General features: G+C 50.6%; 1 protein-coding gene across 3 annotated transcripts in view; it reads right to left on the bottom strand.

Moving 5' to 3' along the window:
• Window positions 1-22,460, bottom strand: part of LOC147107996 (3',5'-cyclic-AMP phosphodiesterase 4C-like) — a 373,788-nt gene that overhangs the window by 313,975 nt on the left and 37,353 nt on the right. For all 3 annotated transcript variants that reach the window (XM_086004381.1, XM_086004383.1, XM_086004382.1), the window contains exon 2: window positions 19,181-19,272. In XM_086004381.1, coding sequence (XP_085860507.1) covers window positions 19,181-19,222 — 42 coding nt within the window. In that variant the 5' untranslated portion in view covers window positions 19,223-19,272. The remainder of the gene's footprint in view (window positions 1-19,180; window positions 19,273-22,460) is intronic.

The raw sequence follows: 22,460 nt of genomic DNA, 5'->3' as shown, positions 1-22,460 counted from the left end.
GCAAAAAAACCACTTTCAACAGTGCAAGGCTTAACAGGTGGGTGAGAGAACTCATTAACGCACTGGGTCAAGGCTAAGCTTAGAACCAACACACACAAACCACGGTACTCTGGAGGTGACTGTGCATGATTGAACAGGCTCACAGCTGGGCTAGGGGCTGCAGGGCTCATCAAACCTTGAGGGGACAGATGCCTAGCCTTCGAAGCGCGCTGCACCAGCCAGGCAGGTACGATGATGGAGTGGGCTGGTGGACCTGGCTAACAGAGATGATGATTCATGTGTCGGGTTGGGTGGAGTGGCGTACAGCACCAAACAGTGCACGGACCGCAGTGCTGGAAGGTCGAGCGAGTGGCTGAGGAATGCTATTTCCGTGTTGCAGGTCAGGACATAAGATGGTACAATAGCAAAATACTGCAGATGCTGGAAATCCGAAATAACAACAGAAAATACTGGAAAAACTTAGCAGGTCAGGCAACATCCGTGGAGAGAGAAACAGAGTTAACGTTTCAGGTCAAACCCTTTGTCTTGACAAAGGGTTTGACCCAAAACGTTGACTCTATTTTCTCTCCATGGATGTTGCCTGGCCTGCTGAGCTTTTCCAGGACCTAAGATGGGGATGTTTAAGCTTCAGCCACATGCTCCGAACATTGCTCTCCCTGGGAACATAGGAACAGGAGGAGGCCATTCAGCCCCTCGAGCCTGTTCCACCATTCAACTAGATCATGGCTGATCTGTACCTCAACTCCAGTTACTCGCCTTTGTTTATTAGTTATAAAAATATTGGAGATGGCTGACAGTCAAGACCATCCAATCAGGTAAGAGGCTGTTCGCTCTCCGATTGGCTGCGGGAAGGCGGAGCATTGCGAGGATGGGCGTGTCAGGCAACCAATGGCGGGAGAGTGGGGGGCGGGGCGGTTGGTCATGTGATAAAACAAACGGCTGTGACGTGCCTGAACGACTATCGACCTGTCGCACTCACACCCATCATAATGAAGTGTTTTGAGAGACTGGTCCTGGCTCACATCAAAGCCAGTGTTCCCGCCTCTTGACCAACACCAGTTTGCCTATCGTGCAAACAGATCAACGGAGGATGCAATCACAACTGCTCTACACTCTGCACTGAATCACTTAGATGGTAAAGAGACCTACATCAGAATGCTGTTCATAGACTACAGCTCAGCATTCAACACTATCGTCCCCAACAAGCTGGCCACCAAACTCCACACTCTTGGCCTGAACACTTCCCTCTGCAACTGGACCCTGGACTTCCTAACAAACAGACCCCAGTCTGTCAAATTAGGTAACCACACCTCCCCCTCCCTGACCCTGAACACGGGGGCCCCACAAGGATGTGTGCTAAGCCCCCTCCTCTACTCCCTCTTCACCCACGACTGTGTGGCTGTTCATGGTTCCAACACCATCATCAAGTTTGCGGATGATACCACGGTAGTAGGCCAGATCACCAACAACGATGAGTCAGCCTACAGGGAGGAGGTCCAGCATCTCGTGAAGTGGTGCGCCGAGAACAACCTGGCCCTTAACATCAAGAAAACCAAAGAAATCATTGTGGACTTCAGGAAGTCTAAAGGCGGAAGTCACACCCCCATCCACATCAATGGGGCTGTGGTGGAAAGGGTGGACAGCTTTAAGTTCCTCGGAGTCCACATCACGGAAGACCTCTCCTGGTCCCTCAATACCTCCTCTCTGGTGAAGAAGGCCCAGCAGCGCCTATATTTCCTAAGGAGGCTGAAGGGATGTAACCTGTCACCCCTGATCCTCTCTAACTTTTACCGCTGCACAATAGAGAGCATCCTGACAAACTGTATCACAGTATGGTACGGCAGCTGTAGCTACTATGACCGGAAAGCCCTGCAGCGGGTAGTCAAAACTGCCCAACGCATTACCAGCACCCGGCTACCGACCATAGAGCACATATACCAGAAACGCTGTTTACGGAGGTCATGGACCATCATCAAAGACCCTACCCACCCCAGCCACAGTCTGTTCGCCCTCCTGCCATCTGGGAGATGCTACAGATGCATTCGCACCCGTACGACCAGATTTAGGAACAGCTTCTTTCCCAGGGCTGTCATCCTACTGAACTCCACAAATAAACTCTAAAGCCTGCACATCTGCCAATGCACTTTATTATGGTTATGTTTATGTTAATGTATTACAAGCCAAATGTATGTTGAATGTTTAAATGTCTTAATCTAAATGTACACTCTCGGGAGCCGCAAGATAGCGAGAGAGACTGAGAATGAGAAAGAAATGGGAGAGACAGACAGACAGAGAGAGACAGAGGGAGTGTGTCAGAGAGGATTACACAGGATAAACGGCACAGACACAGGCCATTCGGCCCAACCAGTCCATGCCGGCATTTATGCTCCACTCGAGCCTCCTCCCGTCTTTCCTCATCTCACCCTATCAGCATAACCCTCGATTCCCTTCTCCCTCATATGCTTGTCTAGCCTCCCCTTAAATACATCGATACTATTCGCTTCAACCACTCCCTGTGGTAGCGAGTTCCACATTCTCACCACTCTCTGGGGAAAGAAGTTTCTTCCGAATTCCCTATTGGATTTATTAGTGACTATCTTATATTGATGGCCTCTAGTTATGCTCTTCCCCACAGAGGTAGTCGGAGAGAGAAAGAGGGTGAATGTGTGGGGAAAAGACGGAGAGAAACGATGGCGATGGAGATTGAGAATCGAGGACTGATTGAAGCGATGAGCTTTGTCAGGGAAATTCTGCAGTGACATCTCAGAGCAGTAAGAGGCACAAACCGCAAACCATCGAAACATCCGGGGCTCGGCTTATGTTTAGAGCAGCACATTTATCAAATTAAATCACATTCCAAAATGATTGACTGTCACACTAATCTGGGAAGCTCAACAGATCTGACTGGGGGAGGGTTACAGACAATGAGAGAGAGCAAAAGGGAGAGGGTGAGAGAGCAAGGGAGGGAGAGGGAGAAAGGGAGAGGGTGAGAGAGCAAGGGAGGGAGAGAGAGAAAGGGAGAGGGTGAGAGAGCAAGGGAGGGAGAGAGAGAGAGGGAGAGAGAGAAAGGGAGAGGGTGAGAGAGCAAGGGAGGGAGAGAGAGAAAGGGAGAGGGTGAGAGAGCAAGGGAGGGAGAGAGAGAGAGGGAGAGGGTGAGAGAGCAAGGGAGGGAAAGGGAGAAAGGGAGAGGGTGAGAGAGCAAGGGAGGGAGAGAGAGAAGGAGAGGGAAAGAGAGAACGAGACAGAGAGCAAGAGGAAGAAAGGAAGGGAAAGATGGAGAATGAGAGGGGGAATGAAAGAAGGGGAAAGGGAGAGAGATCATAACCACTGCTCCCATTTTCTCAGACAGCAGCTGCTGGGAATGGTTCTGATGTCCCTATTTACACCTCCTCTAGACCCACCTTTACTTGTCCCATTACCATCTCCTCTTGCCTCGCACCATCGTCCCTCTTATACTTTAATCACTCCTGCCCTCCACCCTATCACAGACCTCTCCCCTTTTCCTTGGCTCTGTGCTTGCTTATAAACGGTTAATTCTCCAACTTTTCCAGTTCTGACGAAGGGTCATCGACCCGAAACGTTGACCCTGTTTCTCTCTCCACAGATGCTGCCTGACCTGCTGAGTATTTCCAGCATTTTCTGTTTTTCTATTAAATGGAGTTAAGATACAGATCAGCCATGATCTTATTGAAAGGCGGAACAGGCTCGAGGGGCAGAATGGCCTCCTCCTGTTCCTATATTTCTATGATGATCTAGAAGTTTCACCTGGTTTCCCATGGCTGGAGTGTCTGGAACCAGGGGTCACAGTCTCAGAATAAGGGGTCGGCCATTTAGGACTGAGATGAGGAGGAGTTTCTTCACTCAGAGGGTGGTGAATCTTTGGAATTCTCTACCTCAGAGGGCTGTGGAGGCTCAGTCGTTGAGTATATTCAAGACTGAGATCGATAGATTTTTGGACTCTAGGGGAATCGAGGGATATGGGGATCGGGCAGGAAAGTGGAGTTGAGGTCGATGATCAGCCATGATCTTATTGAATGGCGGAGCAGGCTCGAGGGGCCGAATGCTCCTATTTCTTATGTTCTTTGTTGTAAGCTATCGCTTCCTATGGAGTATTTGATCATATCTCCCAGTCCCTGCCTCTCTCCCGATCACCTGCAATCCCATATTTATCCAATTCCCTTTTTAACGCGACATTAATCATGACTGCTGGGAATGAAGCATTTAACTCGAGGGAAAGGGCGATGATAAAGACAAACAAAACTCGAGCCGAACAGACTGATTCGCTCCACTCCATGTTTTTAATTTTGCTTTTTACTTTTCAAAACTTCCCAAGCCATTTACCAAATGGATTTTTGGCCTAGATACAAAATTTGGCCTATTTTTAATTCCCTTCTCTCAAACTGTTCCCCCAGAATTCCTGAATGAACTTCTCTCAGTTTGTACGCTTGAGACTCAACTGACTGATCGAAGGTTCACCGCCAGGACACGATGGTTCCGAATCACCCACCTTGGGAAAGTGCTTTGTTCTGTTCTTGTCCTTTCATCAGTCAGATCCCCCCGCCCCCGCTCCCCACATTAGCACCAGGAGGAGGCCATTCGGCCCCTCGAGCCTGTTCCGCCATTCAATAAAATCATGGGTGAGGGGAGGATTGGGAGCCTCAACGCTCGAACGCTCTGCCAAAGTTCTCATGAAGAAAGGTCAATAGATCGGGGTATGCGGGGACCCGCCCCCGCCTCCACCCCACCCTGTGGAACTCGCCTCCGAGTCACACACCATCCTGACTTGGAATTATATCGCCGTTCCTTCATCGTCGCTGGGTCAAGCAGCGGTTCAAGAAGGCGGCACACCACCACCTTCTCAAGGGCAACTAGGGATGGGCAATAAATTCTGGCCTTGCCAGCGACGCCCACATTACATAGAATTACTTAGAATATACGGCACAGAAACAGGCCATTCGGCCCAACTGGTCTGTGCTGGGGTTTAGACTCCACACGAATCTCCTCCCATTCCATCTGCCTCATCTCAGCCTTTCAGCATATCTTTCTATTCCCTTTTCTCTCATGTACTCGTCTAGTTTCCTTTTGAAAGCATCTAAGCTACTGGCCTCAACCACTTCTTGCGGTAGCGAGCTCCACATTCTAACCACTCTCTGAGTGAAGACATTTCTCCTTATTTCCCTATTGGATTTACCAGTAACTATCTTGTATTGATGGCCCCCTAGTTTTGGATTCTCCCACAAGTGGACACATTCACATTGACCCTGTCCAACCCATTCATCATTTCAAAGACCTCTAGCAGGTGCTCCTCTAAGTCTTCTCTTTTCTATAGAAGAAAGCTCCAGCCTGTTCAATCTTTCCCGATTGTAAATCTTTCCCCCCCGAGAATGAATTAAAAAAAGGGTCCTCGGGGGTGGGGAGAGCGACATCTCAAACAAAACCTGCACTGCAAACTCAATAAGCGATTGTGAAAACTGCAAATTGAGATGTGGCTGGAACAGATTAGCAAGCAGTACAAGCACAGTGCGGGGGGTTGAGGGATTATAAATGCCCTTTAATTAAGGTGCAGGGGGAGAGGAGAACAGCAGCAATCAAGTCAAAAAGCAAACAGTCAGGAAGCTCTGGGAGGGATTGATCCTGTCGAAGCTGACTGTGGAGCAGGTTAAATCCCCAGTGCTTGGTTACCAGGCGATGTTTAATATAGTGACTGCTGTCAGGCGAAAACGGCAAGATTGCTGGGAGCGCCACTGAGCAATTAGCCTCATAAAACTCGGCTGCAGTCTCCCTGCAGAGGTCAGGGGCGTGACAGTTTAGCGGCAGTGTTCATCAACGGTGAGATTGGAGCTCGCAGTCTCGTACAGCTGCTGCCGAATGCTCGTCAGTCCTGCGGGGGGGGAGTTTATCTTCGCTTTGCAGGTTAACTGTCGAAGGCAGCAGCTGTACAATGTTTCCCAAAAGAATCAGCAAGGTTTCGAGTCAGGCTGCGCGGTCAATCAACAGACAGGCAGGCCGAGCCTGGGCTGGGAATGCAGCGAGCGGTGGGAGTGGGATCAGTCAGACCGTGCAAGCAAAGGACAGGTAGACAGAGGGAGACGGACATTCAAGGAGAAACAGAGACAGATTTTGGGCAGAGTTCAGATACAGCAACAAAGACGATCGTAGAAGCTAAAGAAAGAAAGACTTGCATTTCTATAGCGCCTTTCACAACCTCAGGACATCCCAAAGCGCTTTACAGCCAATGATGTACTTTTTTTTGTGAAGTGTAGTCACTGTTGTAATGTAGGAAACGCGGCAGCCAATTTCCGCACAGCAAGCTCCCACAAACAGCAATGTGACAATGACCAGGAAGTCTGCTTTTTTTAGTGATATTGGTTGAGGGATAAATATTGGTCCCAGGACACCAGGGATAACTCTCCTGCTCTTCTTCAAAATAGTGATTGACATAATAGAAACATAGAAACATAGAAGATAGGAGCAGGAGTAGGCCATTCGGCCCCTCGAGCCTGCTCCGACATTCAATGCGATCATGGCTGATCATCCAAACTCAGTACCCTGTCCCTGCTTTCTCCCCATAATCCCTTGATTCCTTTAGCCTTAAGAAATATATCCAACTCCTTCTTGAATATATTTAATGAATTGGCCTCTACTGCCTTCTGTGGTAGAGAATTTCACAGGTTCACCACTCTCTGGGTGAAGAAATTCCTCCTCATTTCTGTCCTAAATGGCCTACCCCTTATCCTTAGACTGTGACCCCTGGTTCTGGACTCCCCGACCATCGGGAACATCCTTCCTGCATCTAGTCTGTCCAGTCCAGTCCAGCAAGGCTTTAATCAACCAAGTGCGTAGTGAGTTTTATTTCGTCAATTTAATCAACTTGTTTCAAAACATGGAGGTCTAGTTATCTTTCACTAGTTCGTGTTTACACAATGTCCTGGGCAAGCTGGGCCCACGCCGAGTATTTATACTCCTTGGACAGCGCCACCAGCTGGCCGTCCAGTGTTATTTCATTAGTCTTTCTTCATGGATCATAAGATTCATAACAGTGACTGTGGGATCTTTTCTGGTGAGACATTAAACCAAGGCCCCCGTCTGCCCCCTCAGGTGGATGCAAAAGGTCCCACGGCCGTTATTTCTGGAACTCCACGGAATTGAATTGAGGAAGGTGAGAGGAGGGGAAACTTTCCACAACATTTTTTAAAAAGTGCAAGGAAAATAAAGCAGGGAGTTGGATAGCAGACCAAAGTCATAGACAAGACCCCCCCCCCCCGCACCCCCCCACCCGCACCATGACCCAGAGGGGAAACAAACCTTACGGTTCAACACGGAACAACACGTGGCGATGTTACTGGGCTAACAACCCAAGAGGATGCTGCCCTGGAGTTTCTGCTCGATTGCGCTGGTTTTTTTTGGTGCAATTCGCCCGATACTGGCGTGGCTGCCACAAAAGCTCGTGGAGATTTTAAGCGCAAATTGCGTTCAGCGCAACTCGAGTTCCCGCGATCTTTTGCCGCAGTTTTAAAAAAACATGGCGCTAGAAGCAGGCACCGCCCACAAAGCCGGCCACGACCCACCCCCTCCCCCCCCAGGGTGAATTGATCACCGTGGGAGTTTCCGACAATTGCGCTCATTTGCGGGGCCTTCGAAGAGGCTCCCGAAATTAAGCGGGATCTTGTGCCCGATGAGTTCAGTTCTGGTCACCACATTACAGGAAGGATGTGATTGCACTAGAGAGGGTGCAGAGGAGATTTACCACAATGTTGCCAGGACTGGGGAATTTTAGTTATGAGGAAAGGTTAGAGAGGCTGGGGTTGTTTTCTTTGGAACAGAGGCGGCTGACGGGAGACCTGATTGAGGTGCATAAAATTATGAGGGGCCTGGATAGAGTGGATAGGAAGGACCTATTTCCCTTAGCAGAGAGGTCAATAACCAGGGGGCACAGATTTAAAGTAATTGGTAGAAGGATTAGAGAGGAGTTGAGGAGAACTTTCTTCACCCAGAGGGTGGTGGGGGTCTGGAACTCACTGCCTGAAAGGGTGGGAGAGGCAGAAACCCTCATCGCATTTAAAAAGTACTTGGATATGCATTTGAAGTGCCGTAACCTACAGGGCTACTGACCAAGAGCTGGACGGTGGGATTAGGCTGGAGAGCTCTTTTCCGGCCGGCGCGGACACGATGGGCCGAATGGCCTCCTTCTGTGCTATAAACGTCTATGATTCTGTGACTCTCACCATTATTGAATTCAATAAATCTGATAATGAGTGGGGTGGTGCCAGAAAAATGGTCATGAAAACTGCCGGACTGTTGTGAAAACCCATCTCATTCATTAATGTCCTTCAGGGAAGCAAATCTGCCACTTCTACCCAGTCTACATGTGACTCTACTCTCACATTAAGTGGTTGACATCAAGAAGGCAGCCTGCTTTCAGCTTTACTCTGTATCTAACCCGTGCTGCACCTGCCCTGGGAGTGTTTGATGGGACAGTGTAGAGGGAGCTTTACTCTGTATCTAACCCGTGCTGTACCTGCCCTGGGAGTGTTTGATGGGACAGTGTAGAGGGAGCTTTACTCTGTATCTAACCCGTGCTGTACCTGCCCTGGGAGTGTTTGATGGGACAGTGTAGAGGGAGCTTTACTCTGTATCTAACCCGTTCTGTACCTGCCCTGGGAGTGTTTGATGGGACAGTGTAGAGGGAGCTTTACTCTGTATCTAACCCGTGCTGTACCTGCCCTGGGAGTGTTTGATGGGACAGTGTAGAGGGAGCTTTACTCTGTATCTAACCCGTGCTGTACCTGCCCTGGGAGTGTTTGATGGGACAGTGTAGGGGGAGCTTTACTCTGTATCTAACCCGTGCTGTACCTGCCCTGGGAGTGTTTGATGGGACAGTGTAGAGGGAGCTTTACTCTGTATCTAACCCATGCTGTACCTGCCCTGGGAGTGTTTGATGGGACAGTGTAGAGGGAGCTTTACTCTGTATCTAACCCGTGCTGTACCTGCCCTGGGAGTGTTTGATGAGACAGTGTAGAGGGAGCTTTACTCTTTATCTAACCCATGCTGTACCTGCCCTGGGAATGTTTGATGGGACAGTGTAGAGTGAGCTTTACTCTGTATCTAACCTGACCATGGTAAAGGATAACAAACTGAGAAGAACCTTGACAAGGTACAGACTTAGCGAACATAGCCTAGCGATCGAAAAAGGCAGACACAGGCAGACCAGGCTGCCAAGAGAGGACAGGATATGCTCTCACTGCAGTCAGGGAGTGGTGGAGACAGAGATGCACTTCCTCACAGCTTGTGGAAAATATCAGGGCATCAGGGAGAATTTCTACCAAAAATTCTCACAAATATGCCCTGATTTCAGAAATCTGAATGACAACCAAAAACTCCCATTCCTACTGGGAGAGGAGAGAAGCTGTATAACACTGGCGGCGCACTATGTTACAGCTTGCCATGAACAGAGGGACAACCAGTAAACTAAGAAAAAAATATATATAAACAATGCGAATGTATATTTATACACTCAGGGATATACCTGTTTATACACTGTATGAATAGAACTGCGTTTATGTGCTAAACCATAAATGTATTTTGATGCTTTGGCAACATAAGATGTAACTTATCATGCCAATAAAGCGATTTAAATTGTAAAAAAAAAAAAAAAAAAATTGTAAAAATTGTTTGATGGGACAGTGTAGAGGGAGCTTTACTCTGTATCTAACCCGTTCTGTACCTGCCCTGGGAGTGTTTGATGGGACAGTGTAGAGGGAGCTTTACTCTGTATCTAACCCGTGCTGTACCTGCCCTGGGAGTGTTTGATGGGACAGTGTAGAGGGAGCTTTACTCTGTATCTAACCCGTGCTGTACCTGCCCTGGGAGTGTTTGATGGGACAGTGTAGAGGGAGCTTTACTCTGTATCTAACCCGTGCTGTACCTGCCCTGGGAGTGTTTGATGGGACAGTGTAGAGGGAGCTTTACTCTTTATCTAACCCATGCTGTACCTGCCCTGGGAATGTTTGATGGGACAGTGTAGAGGGACCTTTACTCTGTATCTAACCCGTGCTGTACCTGCCCTGGGAGTGTTTGATGGGACAGTGTAGAGGGAGCTTTACTCTGTATCTAACCCGTGCTGTACCTGCCCTGGGAGTGTTTGATGGGGGCAGTGTAGAGGGAGCTTTACTCTGTATCTAACCCGTGCTGTACCTGCCCTGGGAGTGTTTGATGGGACAGTGTAGAGGGAGCTTTACTCTGTATCTAACCCGTGCTGTACCTGCCCTGGGAGTGTTTGATGCGACAGTGTAGAGGGACCTTTACTCTGTATCTAACCCGTGCTGTACCTGCCCTGGGAGTGTTTGATGGGACAGTGTAGAGGGAGCTTTACTCTGTATCTAACCCGTGCTGTACCTGCCCTGGGAGTGTTTGATGGGACAGTGTAGAGGGAGCTTTACTCTGTATCTAACCCGTGCTGTACCTGCCCTGGGAGTGTTTGATGGGACAGTGTAGAGGGAGCTTTACTCTGTATCTAACCCATGCTGTACCTGCCCTGGGAGTGTTTGATGGGGCAGTGTAGAGGGAGCTTTACTCTGTATCTAACCCGTGCTGTACCTGCCCTGGGAGTGTTTGATGGGACAGTGTAGAGGGAGCTTTACTCTTTATCTAACCCGTGCTGTACCTGCCCTGGGAGTGTTTGATGGGACAGTGTAGGGGGAGCTTTACTCTGTATCTAACCCGTGCTGTACCTGCCCTGGGAGTGTTTGATGGGACAGTGTAGAGGGAGCTTTACTCTGTATCTAACCCGTGCTGTACCTGCCCTGGGAGTGTTTGATGGGACAGTGTAGAGGGAGCTTTACTCTGTATCTAACCCGTGCTGTACCTGCCCTGGGAGTGTTTGATGGCACAGTGTAGAGGGAGCTTTACTCTGTATCTAACCCGTGCTGTACCTGCCCTGGGAGTGTTTGATGGGACAGTGTAGAGGGAGCTTTACTCTGTATCTAACCCCGTGCTGTACCTGCCCCGGGAGTGTTTGATGGGACAGTGTAGAGGGAGCTTTACTCTGTATCTAACCCGTGCTGTACCTGCCCTGGGAGTGTTTGATGGGACAGTGTAGAGGGAGCTTTACTCTGTATCTAACCCGTGCTGTACCTGCCCTGGGAGTGTTTGATGGGACAGTGTAGAGGGAGCTTTACTCTGTATCTAACCTGTGCTGTACCTGCCCTGGGAGTGTTTGATGGGACAGTGTAGAGGGAGCTTTACTCTGTATCTAACCCGTGCTGTACCTGCCCTGGGAGTGTTTGATGGGACAGTGTAGAGGGAGCTTTACTCTGTATCTAACCCCGTGCTGTACCTGCCCCGGGAGTGTTTGATGGGACAGTGTAGAGGGAGCTTTACTCTGTATCTAACCCGTGCTGTACCTGCACCTGCCCTGGGAGTGTTTAATGCTGACACTGGGTGCCTGAGGTGGAAAGTGTTTCATTCCCAGCACTGACCCTGATGAGCAGGAAACAAGTTTTTTTTTATTGTTGGTGTCTGACATTTATTGCCCATCCCTAATTGCCCTCGAGAAGGTGGTGGTGAGCCGCCTTCTTGAACCGCTGCATTGACCGTGATACTTCTTTGTGGCAGTTTGTGACAACTGAGTGCTGGGCCATTTCAGAGGGGAAGTTAAGAGTCAGCCACATTGCTGTGGGTCTGGAGTCACATATCGGCCAGACCGGGTAAAGGCAGCAGATTTCCTTCCCTAAAGGACATGAGTGAACCAGACGGGTTTTTACGACAATTCGATAGTTTCATGGTCACCATTACTGATACCAGCTTTTGATTCCAGATTAATTTAATTAACCCTAATTTAAATTTAAATGGGATTTGAGCTCATGTCTCCGGATCCTTCGTCCAGGCCTCTGGATTACCAGTCCAGCAACATAACCACTACTCTACCGTTCCCCTTGTAAATGTCCCAAAGGCACAAGGAGAAAGAATTGTGAGGAAACAATTAAAATACAACCCGGCTCGCTGCTAAAACCCGCAAATTATGAGCTTGCCAGCGGATATTGTTTGGCTGTGGCTTTCAATAAATTCTGGTTATAATTACCTGGTTTATAGATCACTGCAGCTAAGCCCACTTAATCCCTGAATCAATGGCTCAAAGTCAAAGCAAACCCGAACAGCACACAGGTTGAAGAAAAACAATCTGAATCTGCAACGTACCCCCGCCAAGCCCAACAACAACACCTTGCATTTATATAGGGCCTTTAACATAGAGCCAGGCCGTTCAGGGGTGATGTCAGTGACGTGCCTCAATGAATCCGAGACTCGACGTTAACGGAGCAAAGCAAAGCTTTTATTAACTCAGAAAGTAATACACATTGGAGAAGTGTCTCTCATCCAGAGATCTGCTGTACTGCTGTGAGACACGCTGGGGCTTGCTTAGGTAGGGGCCAGGTATGGGCAGAGCCCTACACACAATACAATACAGGTAAGGAAATGAAACTGAAACTAAACTAAACACAGGGAATACAGTGCCTGATGAATGGCATATTTCATCACAGTCAGGAAGCACTTCTTCACACAAAGGGTGGTGGAAATCTGCAACTCTCTCCCCCAGAAAGGCTGTGGATGCCGGGGGACAATTGGTGCCTTCAAGACTGAGATCGATGGATTTTTGCTGGGCGAGGGAATCAGGGATATGGAGCAAAGGCGGGTAAATGGAGTTATGATAAAACAAATTTGATATCTGAGCCCTGTTGCCAGTGAGAACAGGAACAAGGAAGTGATGCTTCAGTTGTACAAGAGCCTGTGTCAGGCCCCACCTGGAGTAACTCCGTTCAGTTCTGGGCCCCGCACCTCGGGAAAAGATATAGGGCTGGATTTTCATTGAGGAGGCGGGTAGGAGGCGGGACTACAACTTTCGGGGTTGTAGTCCCGCCTCCATCGAGTTGTAGCCAACCCACGCAATTTTGACTTGATTGTCCTTGTTGAGCTCGCCCAGCGGGCTCAGCAGGCCAATTAAGGGCCACCCGGCAACAGGTGACGTCACAGATTGACATTTCATCTGTCAAGAGCTTTTGACAGATGAAATATCAGCGTTTCACAGCTGTTTGAAGCTGTCAAACACTGACAATCTGTACTCTAGGTTAATTCCTTCCTCTCAGGATGATTTAGAGATCTCCCCAGAACAGAAAGTTGAATGCTGCAATTTTTGACAGCTCGCAGCCATTCTGCTTTCTGTGCCGGTGAGATGAGGGACTCCCGAGACCTGAAGGAAGGAAGGCTATAAAGGTAAGTAAAACTTCTTTAAACACTTTACACACACCAAACACACTTACCTCTGCACTCATGTACCCATCACTCACCTGAACACTGGAAATCTCGACCCCTCCGAGCCCTTCATCCCGACGGCCCACCTCGCTAACTTGGCGTGGTTTGGAGCCGTCGGGAATCCCACATTTCACCAATGAAAATAGGGATTAGGCTAAAAACTGCCTGTTAACTACCTGTTAACAGGCAGTTAATTGGCATTAATCCCCTTCCCGCCTTGGGGAGGCGGGTCCTAGCACAGGTCGGGTATCCACTTCCTTTGAAATTGGCATGGAGGCGGGTTGGGGGCGGGATGGGTTCGTGCCCCCCGATTTCGAGATTTTAACCCCCCACACGCCTCCAATCCCGCCTCCACGGCCCAATTAAAATCCTGCCCATACTGTCATTCGCTGACCTACACTGGCTCCCTGCTCTGGCAACGCCTCAATTTTAAAATTCACATCCTTGTTTTCAATTCCCTCCACGGCCTCGCCCCCCCTCCCTATCTCTGTAACCTCCTCCAGCCCCACAACCCTCCTGAGATCTCTGCGCTCCTCCAGTTCTGGTCTCTTGCGCATCCCCCGATTTCCATCGCTCCACCATTGGCGGCCGTGCCTTCAGCTGCCTGGGCCCCTCCCTAAACCTCTCCGCCGCTCTCTCCTCCTTTAAGATGCTCCATAAGACCTACCTCTTTGACCAAGCTTTTGGTCGCCTGTCCTAATATCTCCTCATGTGGCTCGGTGTCAAATTTTGTTTGATAATCGCTCCTGTGAAGCACCTTGGGACGTTTTACTACATTAAAGGCGCTATTTAAATGCAAGTTGTTGTTGTTGTTGGCCTTGGCGGGGGGGCAGCACAGATTCACCAGACTGACACCGGAGCTAAAAGGGTTAAATTCCGAGGCCAGGTTGCACAGACTGGGCTTGTATTCCCTGGAGTTTAGAAGATTAAGGAGTGATCTGATCGAGGTGTTTAAGGTGATTAAAGGAGTTGATCGGGTCGAGAGAGAGAAACTATTTCCTCTGGTGGGGGGAGTCCAGAACAAGGGGGCAGAACCTTAAAATTAGAGCCCAGCCGTTCAGGGGTGATGTCAGGAAGCACTTCTTCACACAAAGGGTGGTGGAAATCTGGAACTCTCTCCCCCAAAAGCTGTTGAGGCTGGAGGACAATTGGAAATTTCAAAACTGAGATTGTTAGATTTTTGTTGGATAAGGGTATCAAGGGATTGCAGAGCAAAGGCGGGTAAATGGAACAAAGATACAGATCAGCCACAATCTAAGTGATTGACGGAACAGGCTCGAGGAGCTGAACAGCCTCCTCCTGTTCTGATGAGATGAAATCACTCAGTGGAGACGGGGAACCGAACCCATGACTGGTCTGTACGTCTCAGCTCCACACTGGCCTTATTCATTCTGGAGAATTTTTTCTGCCTAAACAAACAGATTCTGACAATAAAACTTCTGATTTTACACAAACATGGCAGAGTAAGTAAGGTGTCATTCTGCCATCTACTGTTGGTAAGCAGCTTTCAAACTCTACTCAGACTCACTTTCACTCCACAGTCACATATTTCACCAGGAAAGTGTATAAGGGTCGGGGGTCAGTTACTGGGGAGTTAATTGGGAGTGTGGGGGGTGTTTGTGCAGGGGTTGGGAGTGTTGGGAGTGTTGGGGAGTGTTATAAATCACATCATCGTAAAGAACTACTCCTGAAATAATGCTGGACGGCCAGCTGGTGGCGCCGTCCAAGGAGTATAAATACTCGGGCGTGGGCCCAGCCGTCCAGGGACATTTTGTAAGACAAGGAACTAGTGAAGTACAACTAGACCTCCATGTTCTGAAACAAGTTGATTAAAGCCTTGCTTTATACTCAAACCAAGTGTGTAGTGAGTTTTATTACATCAGGGAGTGTTGGGAGTGTTTGGGGGGGAGGTGTTGGGGGGGGAGGTGTGGGGGGGAAGGTGTGGGGGGGGAGGTGTTGGAGGGGAGGTGTGGGGGGGGAGGTGTGGTGGGGGGGAGGTGTGGGGGGGGAGGTGTGGGGGGGGAGGTGTGTGGGGGGGAGGTGTGTGGGGGGGAGGTGTGGGGGGGAGGTGTAGGGGGGGAGGTGTGTGGGGGGGAGGTGTGGGGGGGGAGGTGTGGGGGGGGAGGTGTGGGGGGGGAGGTGTGGGGGGGGAGGTGTGGGCGGGGGGAGGTGTGGGGGGGAGGTGTGGGGGGGGAGGTGTGGGGGGGGAGGTGTGTGTGGGGGGAGGTGTGTGGGGGGGAGGTGTGTGGGGGGGAGGTGTGTGGGGGGGAGGTGTGGGGGGGGAGATGTGGGGGGGAGGTGTGGGGGGGGAGGTGTGGGGGGGAGGTGTGTGTGGGGGGGAGGTGTGGGGGGGAGGTGTAGGGGGGGAGGTGTGTGGGGGGGAGGTGTGGGGGGGGAGGTGTGGGGGGGGAGGTGTGGGGGGGGAGGTGTGTGTGGGGGGGAGGTGTGTGGGGGGGAGGTGTGGGGGGGGAGGTGTGGGGGGGGAGATGTGGGGGGGAGGTGTGGGGGGGGAGGTGTGGGGGGGAGGTGTGTGTGGGGGGGAGGTGTGGGGGGGAGGTGTAGGGGGGAGGTGTGTGGGGGGGAGGTGTAGGGGGGGAGGTGTGTGGGGGGGAGGTGTGGGGGGGGGAGGTGTGGGGGGGGAGGTGTGGGGGGGAGGTGTAGGGGGGAGGTGTGTGGGGGGGAGGTGTGGGGGGGGAGGTGTGGGGGGGGAGGTGTGGGCGGGGGGAGGTGTGGGGGGGAGGTGTGGGGGGGAGGTGTGGGGGGGGAGGTGTGTGGGGGGGTGTTGTTGGGGGGGGTGTTGGGAGTGTTAGGCGGGTTTGGGGTTGAGGTGGTTGGGGTTGGCGGTGGGGAGGCTGGGTAGGGGATGGGAGGAGGGTCTTTCTTCTCTGTACTTTTTTCTGAGTATTTGGGACTCTTTGAAACCAGTTTCTGACCATGAATGACACAAACAGATCACAGCGGCCTTCGATAAGCAGGAACATTCCTCGCGGCATCTTCACTCAAACCAGCACAGAACCCCTCATAGAATCACACAGCACAGAAGGAGGCCATTCAGCCCATCGTGCCTGTGCCGGCTCTTTGGTCGAGTTCTCCAATTAGTCCCACTCCCCCCTGCTCAATCCCCACAGCCCTGCACATTTTCCCTTTTCAAGTATTTCTCCAATTCCCTTTTGAAAGTTACTATTGAATCAGGCAGCCCATTCCAGATCACAACAACTCGCTGTGGAAGAACATTCTCCTCATCTCCCCTCTGGTTCTTTTGCCAATTACCTTCAATCTGTGTCCTCTGGTTACCGACCCTCCTGCCACTGGGAACAGTTTCTCCTTATTGACTCGATCAAAACCCTTCATGATTTTGAACACCTCTTTTAAATCTCTCCTTAACCTTCTGCTCTAAGGAGAACAATCCCAGCTTCTCCAGTCTCTCCACATCACTGAAGTCCCTCATCCCTGGTGCCATGCTGGTAAATCTCCTCTGCACCCTCTGCAGGGCCTTGACATCCTTGGGAACCTCATGGGTCACAATTATACAGCACAGTGCCTCTCCAGGCTTATTTAATCGACAGAGAAAACATATGTTCGCACTTAAGCCTGATTCCTCTTCAGTCACTCAGAGTTGGTGCTCCTTACTCGCTTAATATTCACTGATTCAAAAGTTGGCCTTTCCTTGTACTTTGAAAGAGCTGGAGAGACGGGGCTGGTAAATTTACAAGTAGTGCTAAGGTATGGCCGAATCGAATCTCACCCCTCTGCTCTTGTCCCTCCGAAGCTCCCAATCCCTCCCCGCTACACAATCTTCCTCCTCCCTGGATTCTCACCATGGCAAAATTAAGACTCATCGCATCTTCGCTGCCTTAAACCCGTTCTCCACCAGCCCCTCCTCACCTCTTCCAGTTTTTGTTTCCGCCTATACTCGACAAGTTCTTTAAACCCAAGATCATTTTTTAAAAATTCGGTCGTGGGGTGTGGGCGTCCCTGGCAAGGCCAGCATTTATTGCCCATCCCTAATGGCCCTACGAGAAGGTGGTGGTGAGCCGCCTTCTTGAACCGCTGCAGTCCGTGCGGTGAAGGTGCTCCCACAGTGCTGTTAGGGAGGGAGTTCCAGGATTTTGACCCAGCGACGATGAAGGAATGACGATATATTTCCAAGTCAGGATGGTGTGTGACTTGGAGGGGAACTTGGAGGTGGTGGTGTTTACTAGATTGATGCCTGGGATGAGAGGGCTGTCCTATGAGGAGAGATTGAGTAGAATGGGCCGATACTCTCTGGAGTTTAGAAGAATGAGAGGTGATCTCATTGAAACATAAAATTCTTACAGGGCTTGACAGGGTCAATGCTGAGAGGCTGTTTCTCCTGGCTGGAGAGTCTAGAACTAGGGAGCATAGTCTCAGGATAAGGGGTTGGCCATTTATCACAGATCACAGAAATCACAGAAACCCCACAGTGCAGATAGAGGCCATTTCGGCCCATCGAGCCTGCACCGACACATATCCCACCCTATCCCCATAACCCCACGTATTTAATCCCCTAACACTAAGGGTCAGTTTATCATAGCCAATCAACCTAACCCGCACAGATGAGGAGAAATTTCCACTCAGAGGGTGGTGAATCTTTGGAATTCTCTGCCCCAGAGGGCTGTGGAGGCTCAGTCGTTGAGTATATTCAAGGCTGAGATCGATAGATTTTTGGTCACGAAGGGATTCAAGGGATATGGAGATCTGGCGGGAAAGCAGAGTTGAGGTAGATAGATGATCAGCCATGATCTTATTGAATGGCGGAGCAGGCTCGAGGGGCCGTATGACATACTCCTGTTCCTACTGACAGGACAACAGAGAAACATAGAAGATAGGAGCAGGAGTAGGCCATTCGGCCCCTCGAGCCTGCTCCGTCATTCAATGAGATCATGGCTGATCATCCAAATTCAATACCCTGTCCCTGCCTTCTCCCCATATCCCTTGATCCCTTTAGCCTTAAGAAATATATCCAACTCCTTCACAGACTCACAGAATCCCCACAGTGCAGATAGAGGCCATTTCGGCCCATCGAGCCTGCACCGACACATATCCCACCCTATCCCCGTAACCCCACGTATTTAATCCCCTAACACTAAGGGTCAATTTATCATAGCCAAATCAACCTAACCCGCACATCTTTGGACTGTGGGAGGAAACCGGAGCACCCGGAGGAAACCCACGCAGACACGGGGAGAATGTGCAAACTCCACACAGACGGTCGCCCGAGGCCAGATTTGAACCCGGGTCCCTGGCGCTGTGAGGCAACAGTGCTAACCACTATGCCACTGTGCCTCCTTCTTGAATATATTTAATGAATTGGCCTCTACTGCCTTCTGTGGTAGAGAATTCCACAGGTTCACCACTCTCTGGGTGAAGAAATTCCTCCTCATCTCAGTCCTAAATGGCTTACCCCTTATCTTTAGACTATGACCCCTGGTTCTGGACTCCTCACCATCGGGAACATCCTTCCTGCATCTAGTCTGTCTAGTCTTGTTAGAATTTTATAAGTTTCAATGAGATCCCCTCTCATTCTTCTAAACTCCAGGAAAGACCATTCATCCTTGTTTAGATCCACGCTCAGGATCACCAATCAATCGGACTTAAGAATCTCCAAGGATTTTGTGTTTGAGAAAGTTGCAGCCGTTAACAGCTCATTCCTATTTCATCTCCACTGTGCTGCAATGTGTTCGGGGGCAGACACGCTGGTGTACAGGCTTCATTCCTTCAGCCTGGGTCAGAGGGTCAGGACAATGAAATGCAGGTCAGATTCCTAATGGGAGGTCACTTGACTCCTTGGAGAGTGGATCTCTTCTCTTAAGTTCCCAACGACTCACCAGCCTTAGTTTAAATTCCGCCTTACCTCCGGGCCACCTACGGCGAGCGAGCTCCAGCTTTTCTTCATGGCGAAGGCCTGTTGCTCTCCCGTCCTCTTCCGACTGAACAAGGGACTTTCTGCCAAGAAAAGAAAATGGCTTTTATTGAAAACTGTTTGGAATATCCTGCCTGTCCTTTAGACTTAATACATGCATCCGTTTCCTCTTAGCAACATTTCCACTCTGCCGAAAGGTCATCGACCTGAAACGTTAACTCTGTTTCTCTCTCCACAGATGCTGCCTGACCTGCTGAGTATTTCCAGCATTTTCTTTTTATATTCCCACTCTATTTATCGACTTCCATAGAATCATAGAATGGTTACCGCACAGAAGGAGGCCATTCGGCCCGTCGAGCCCGTGCCGGCTCTCTGCAAGAGAACCTCAGCTAGTCCCACTCCCCGCCCTTTCCCCGTAACCCTGCAAATGTTTTTCCTTCAGGTACTTATCCAATTCCCTTTTTAAAGCCACGATTGAATCTGCCTCCACCACCCTTTCAGGCAGTGCATTCCAGATCCTGACCACTCGCTGCATAAAAAAGTTTTCCCCCATGTCACCATTGGTTCTTCTGCCAATCACCTTAAATCTGTGTCCTCTGGTTCTCGACCCTTCCGCCAATGGGGACAGTTTCTCTCTATCTACTCTGTCCAGACCCCTCATGATTTTGAACACCTCGATCAAATCTCCTCTCAACCTTCTCTGCTCCAAGGAGAACAACCCCAGCTTCTCCAGTCTATCCACGTGACTGAAGTCCCTCATCCCTGGAACCATAGAAGGGGAACTTTGTTTAAATTCATTCTCGGGATGTGGGCGTCGTTGGCAAGGCTGGCATTTAAAGCCCATCCCCTAGTTGCCCTGAGAAGATGTTGGTGAGCTGCCTTCTTGAACCGCTGGTAGCGGTTTTACTAAACCTGACTGCCTCGCTGGGCCATTTCAGAGAGCATTGAAGAGTCAACCACGTTGCCTTGGGACTGGAGTCACACATAAGCGTAGACCGGGTAAGGACGGCAGGTTTCCCTCCTGAAAGGACATCAGTGAACCTGTTGGAATTTTCCGACAATCCGACAGTCGGTAACCAGAGGCCACAGATTGAAAAAAACAACAGAAAATGCTGGAAAAACTCAGCAGGCCAGGCAACATCCATGGAGAGAAAATAGAGTCAACGTTTCGGGTGAAAACCCCTTTGTCAAGACTAAAGAAGCACAGGGAATGAAATGGATTAAGAGGCCAGGCTGGGAGAGAACAGAAGAGAAGAGACATTAAGAGGTATTCAAAACCAGACGAGATGGTGGTCGGACTAGTGGCGACAAAAGATTGAAGGTGGTTGTCAAATGAATCAGAGGCGACGGGAGGAAAACCTTTTTACGCAGCGAGTGGTTAGGATTTGGAATGCGCTGCCTGATAGGGCGGTGGACACTGATTCAATAGTAGCCTTCAAAAGGGAATTGGATAAATACTGGAAGGAGAAAAAATTGCAGGGAAATGGGGAAAGAGCGGGGGAGTGGGACTAACGGGATCGCTCTTCCAAAGAGCTGGCACAGACTCGATGGGCTGAATGGCCTCTTTCTGTGCTGTACGATTCTCTGATTCTCTGATTTTCCACTTTGGCCATCAGGCGCCCTGGTCTCAGCCCACTGTGGAGTGCCCTCACCTTCCACGAGTTCTAACTGTGTGCACAGTGTGGCATTTCCACAGCAACAAATCCCCCGCTCATGGGGCAACGTCAAGGGCAACTGAATGGAATGACTTGGTGTTGTTTTCTTTCCTCCGACTTCTTCCTAAATATCCCATTCTTACAAATAACGACAGGCCGCCGAGGCACGGAGAGGGGGGGGTCTGACCGGCCGGTCTCAGCACGGCGCTGCAGGAGAGCTGCGGAGTCCCGTCCCCGCTCCAGAGGCAGCTCGCCGGGGTGTATGGGAGGGGAGAGGGGGCGAGACTGGCGCTGAGGCGATTGGGAATGGGGGGGGATTGGTTGAGCGCAAGTTTTAATGCGGAGCCAGGAAAAAGAAAAAAAGAACAACAAAGTCTTGCATTTCTGCAGCGATTTTCACATCCTCAGGACATCCCGAAGCGCTTGACAGCCAATCAAGTACTTTTTTTGGAGTGTAATCACTGTCATAATGTAGGAAACGCCGCAGCCAATTTGTGCACAGCAAGCTCCCACAGACAGACGGCACATCCGACAGTGCAGCGCTCCCTCAGTACTGCCCCTCCGACAGTGCAGCGCTCCCTCAGTACTGCCCCTCCGACAGTGCAGCGCTCCCTCAGTACTGCCCCTCTGACAGTGCGGTGCTCCCTCAGTACTGCCCCTCCGATAGTGCAGCGCTCCCTCAGTACTGCCCCCCTGACAGTGCGGCGCTCCCTCAGTACTGCCCCTCTGACACTGCAGCGTTCCCTCTGTATTGCCCCTCTGACAGTGCGGCGCTCCCTCAGTACTGCCCCTCCGACAGTGCCGCGCTCCCTCAGTACTGCCCCTCCGACAGTGCAGCGCTCCCTCAGTACTGCTCCTCCGACAGTGCGGCGCTCCCTCAGTACTGCCCCTCCGACAGTGCCGCGCTCCCTCAGTGCTGCCCCTCCGACAGTGCGGCGCTCCCTCAGTACTGCTCCTCCGACAGTGCGGCGCTCCCTCAGTATTGCATTGGGAGTCTCAGCCTGGGATTATGGGCTCATGTCTCCAGAGCGGGAAACCTAAAATCTGTGGAGCCAGGAGTGGCTCCAAATTCAGGTAAGCACATCCCTCTTGGATGGTTGCCTCCAGCGGTCCCTTTAAAGACGGCTCCTTTGGTTGCCGGCTCCCCAGTAAACTGACCACAGCATGCACGGCTCAAGCTGCGCTCAGAGGTGGACAAGTTTAGGGAGGGAATTCCAGAGCTTAGGCTCCAGGCACGGCCACCAATGGTGGAGCGATGGAAATCAGGGATGCGCAAGAGGCCAGAATTGGAGGAGTGCAGAGATCTCGGGGGGTTGTGGGGCTGGAGGAGGTTACAGAGATAGGGAGGGGCGAGGCCATGGAGGGATTGAAAACAAGGATGAGAATTTTAAAATCGAGACGAGCACAGGGGTGATGGGTGAACGGATTTACCTCGCCATTAGTCCCACTGCTGATTGGGGGATCTTGCTGTGCGCAAAAGGGCATTGGATGTCAAAATAACTTATTGTGTGAAGAACATTGAGACATTCCTGAGAGATCGGATACAGTGCTGTAGAAACATAGCTCAGCTTTTTAAAAAAAAATTAAAATATTTGGGGGGAGAAATTCAGTATCGC

The sequence above is a fragment of the Somniosus microcephalus genome, chromosome 13, assembly GCF_052327205.1.
Source record: "Somniosus microcephalus isolate GS21.2 chromosome 13, FLI_Smic_1.0, whole genome shotgun sequence".
In the NCBI taxonomy this organism is placed as follows: domain Eukaryota; kingdom Metazoa; phylum Chordata; class Chondrichthyes; order Squaliformes; family Somniosidae; genus Somniosus; species Somniosus microcephalus.
Note: the sequence above shows the minus strand (reverse complement) of the source record. Positions and strands in the feature narration are given on the sequence as shown.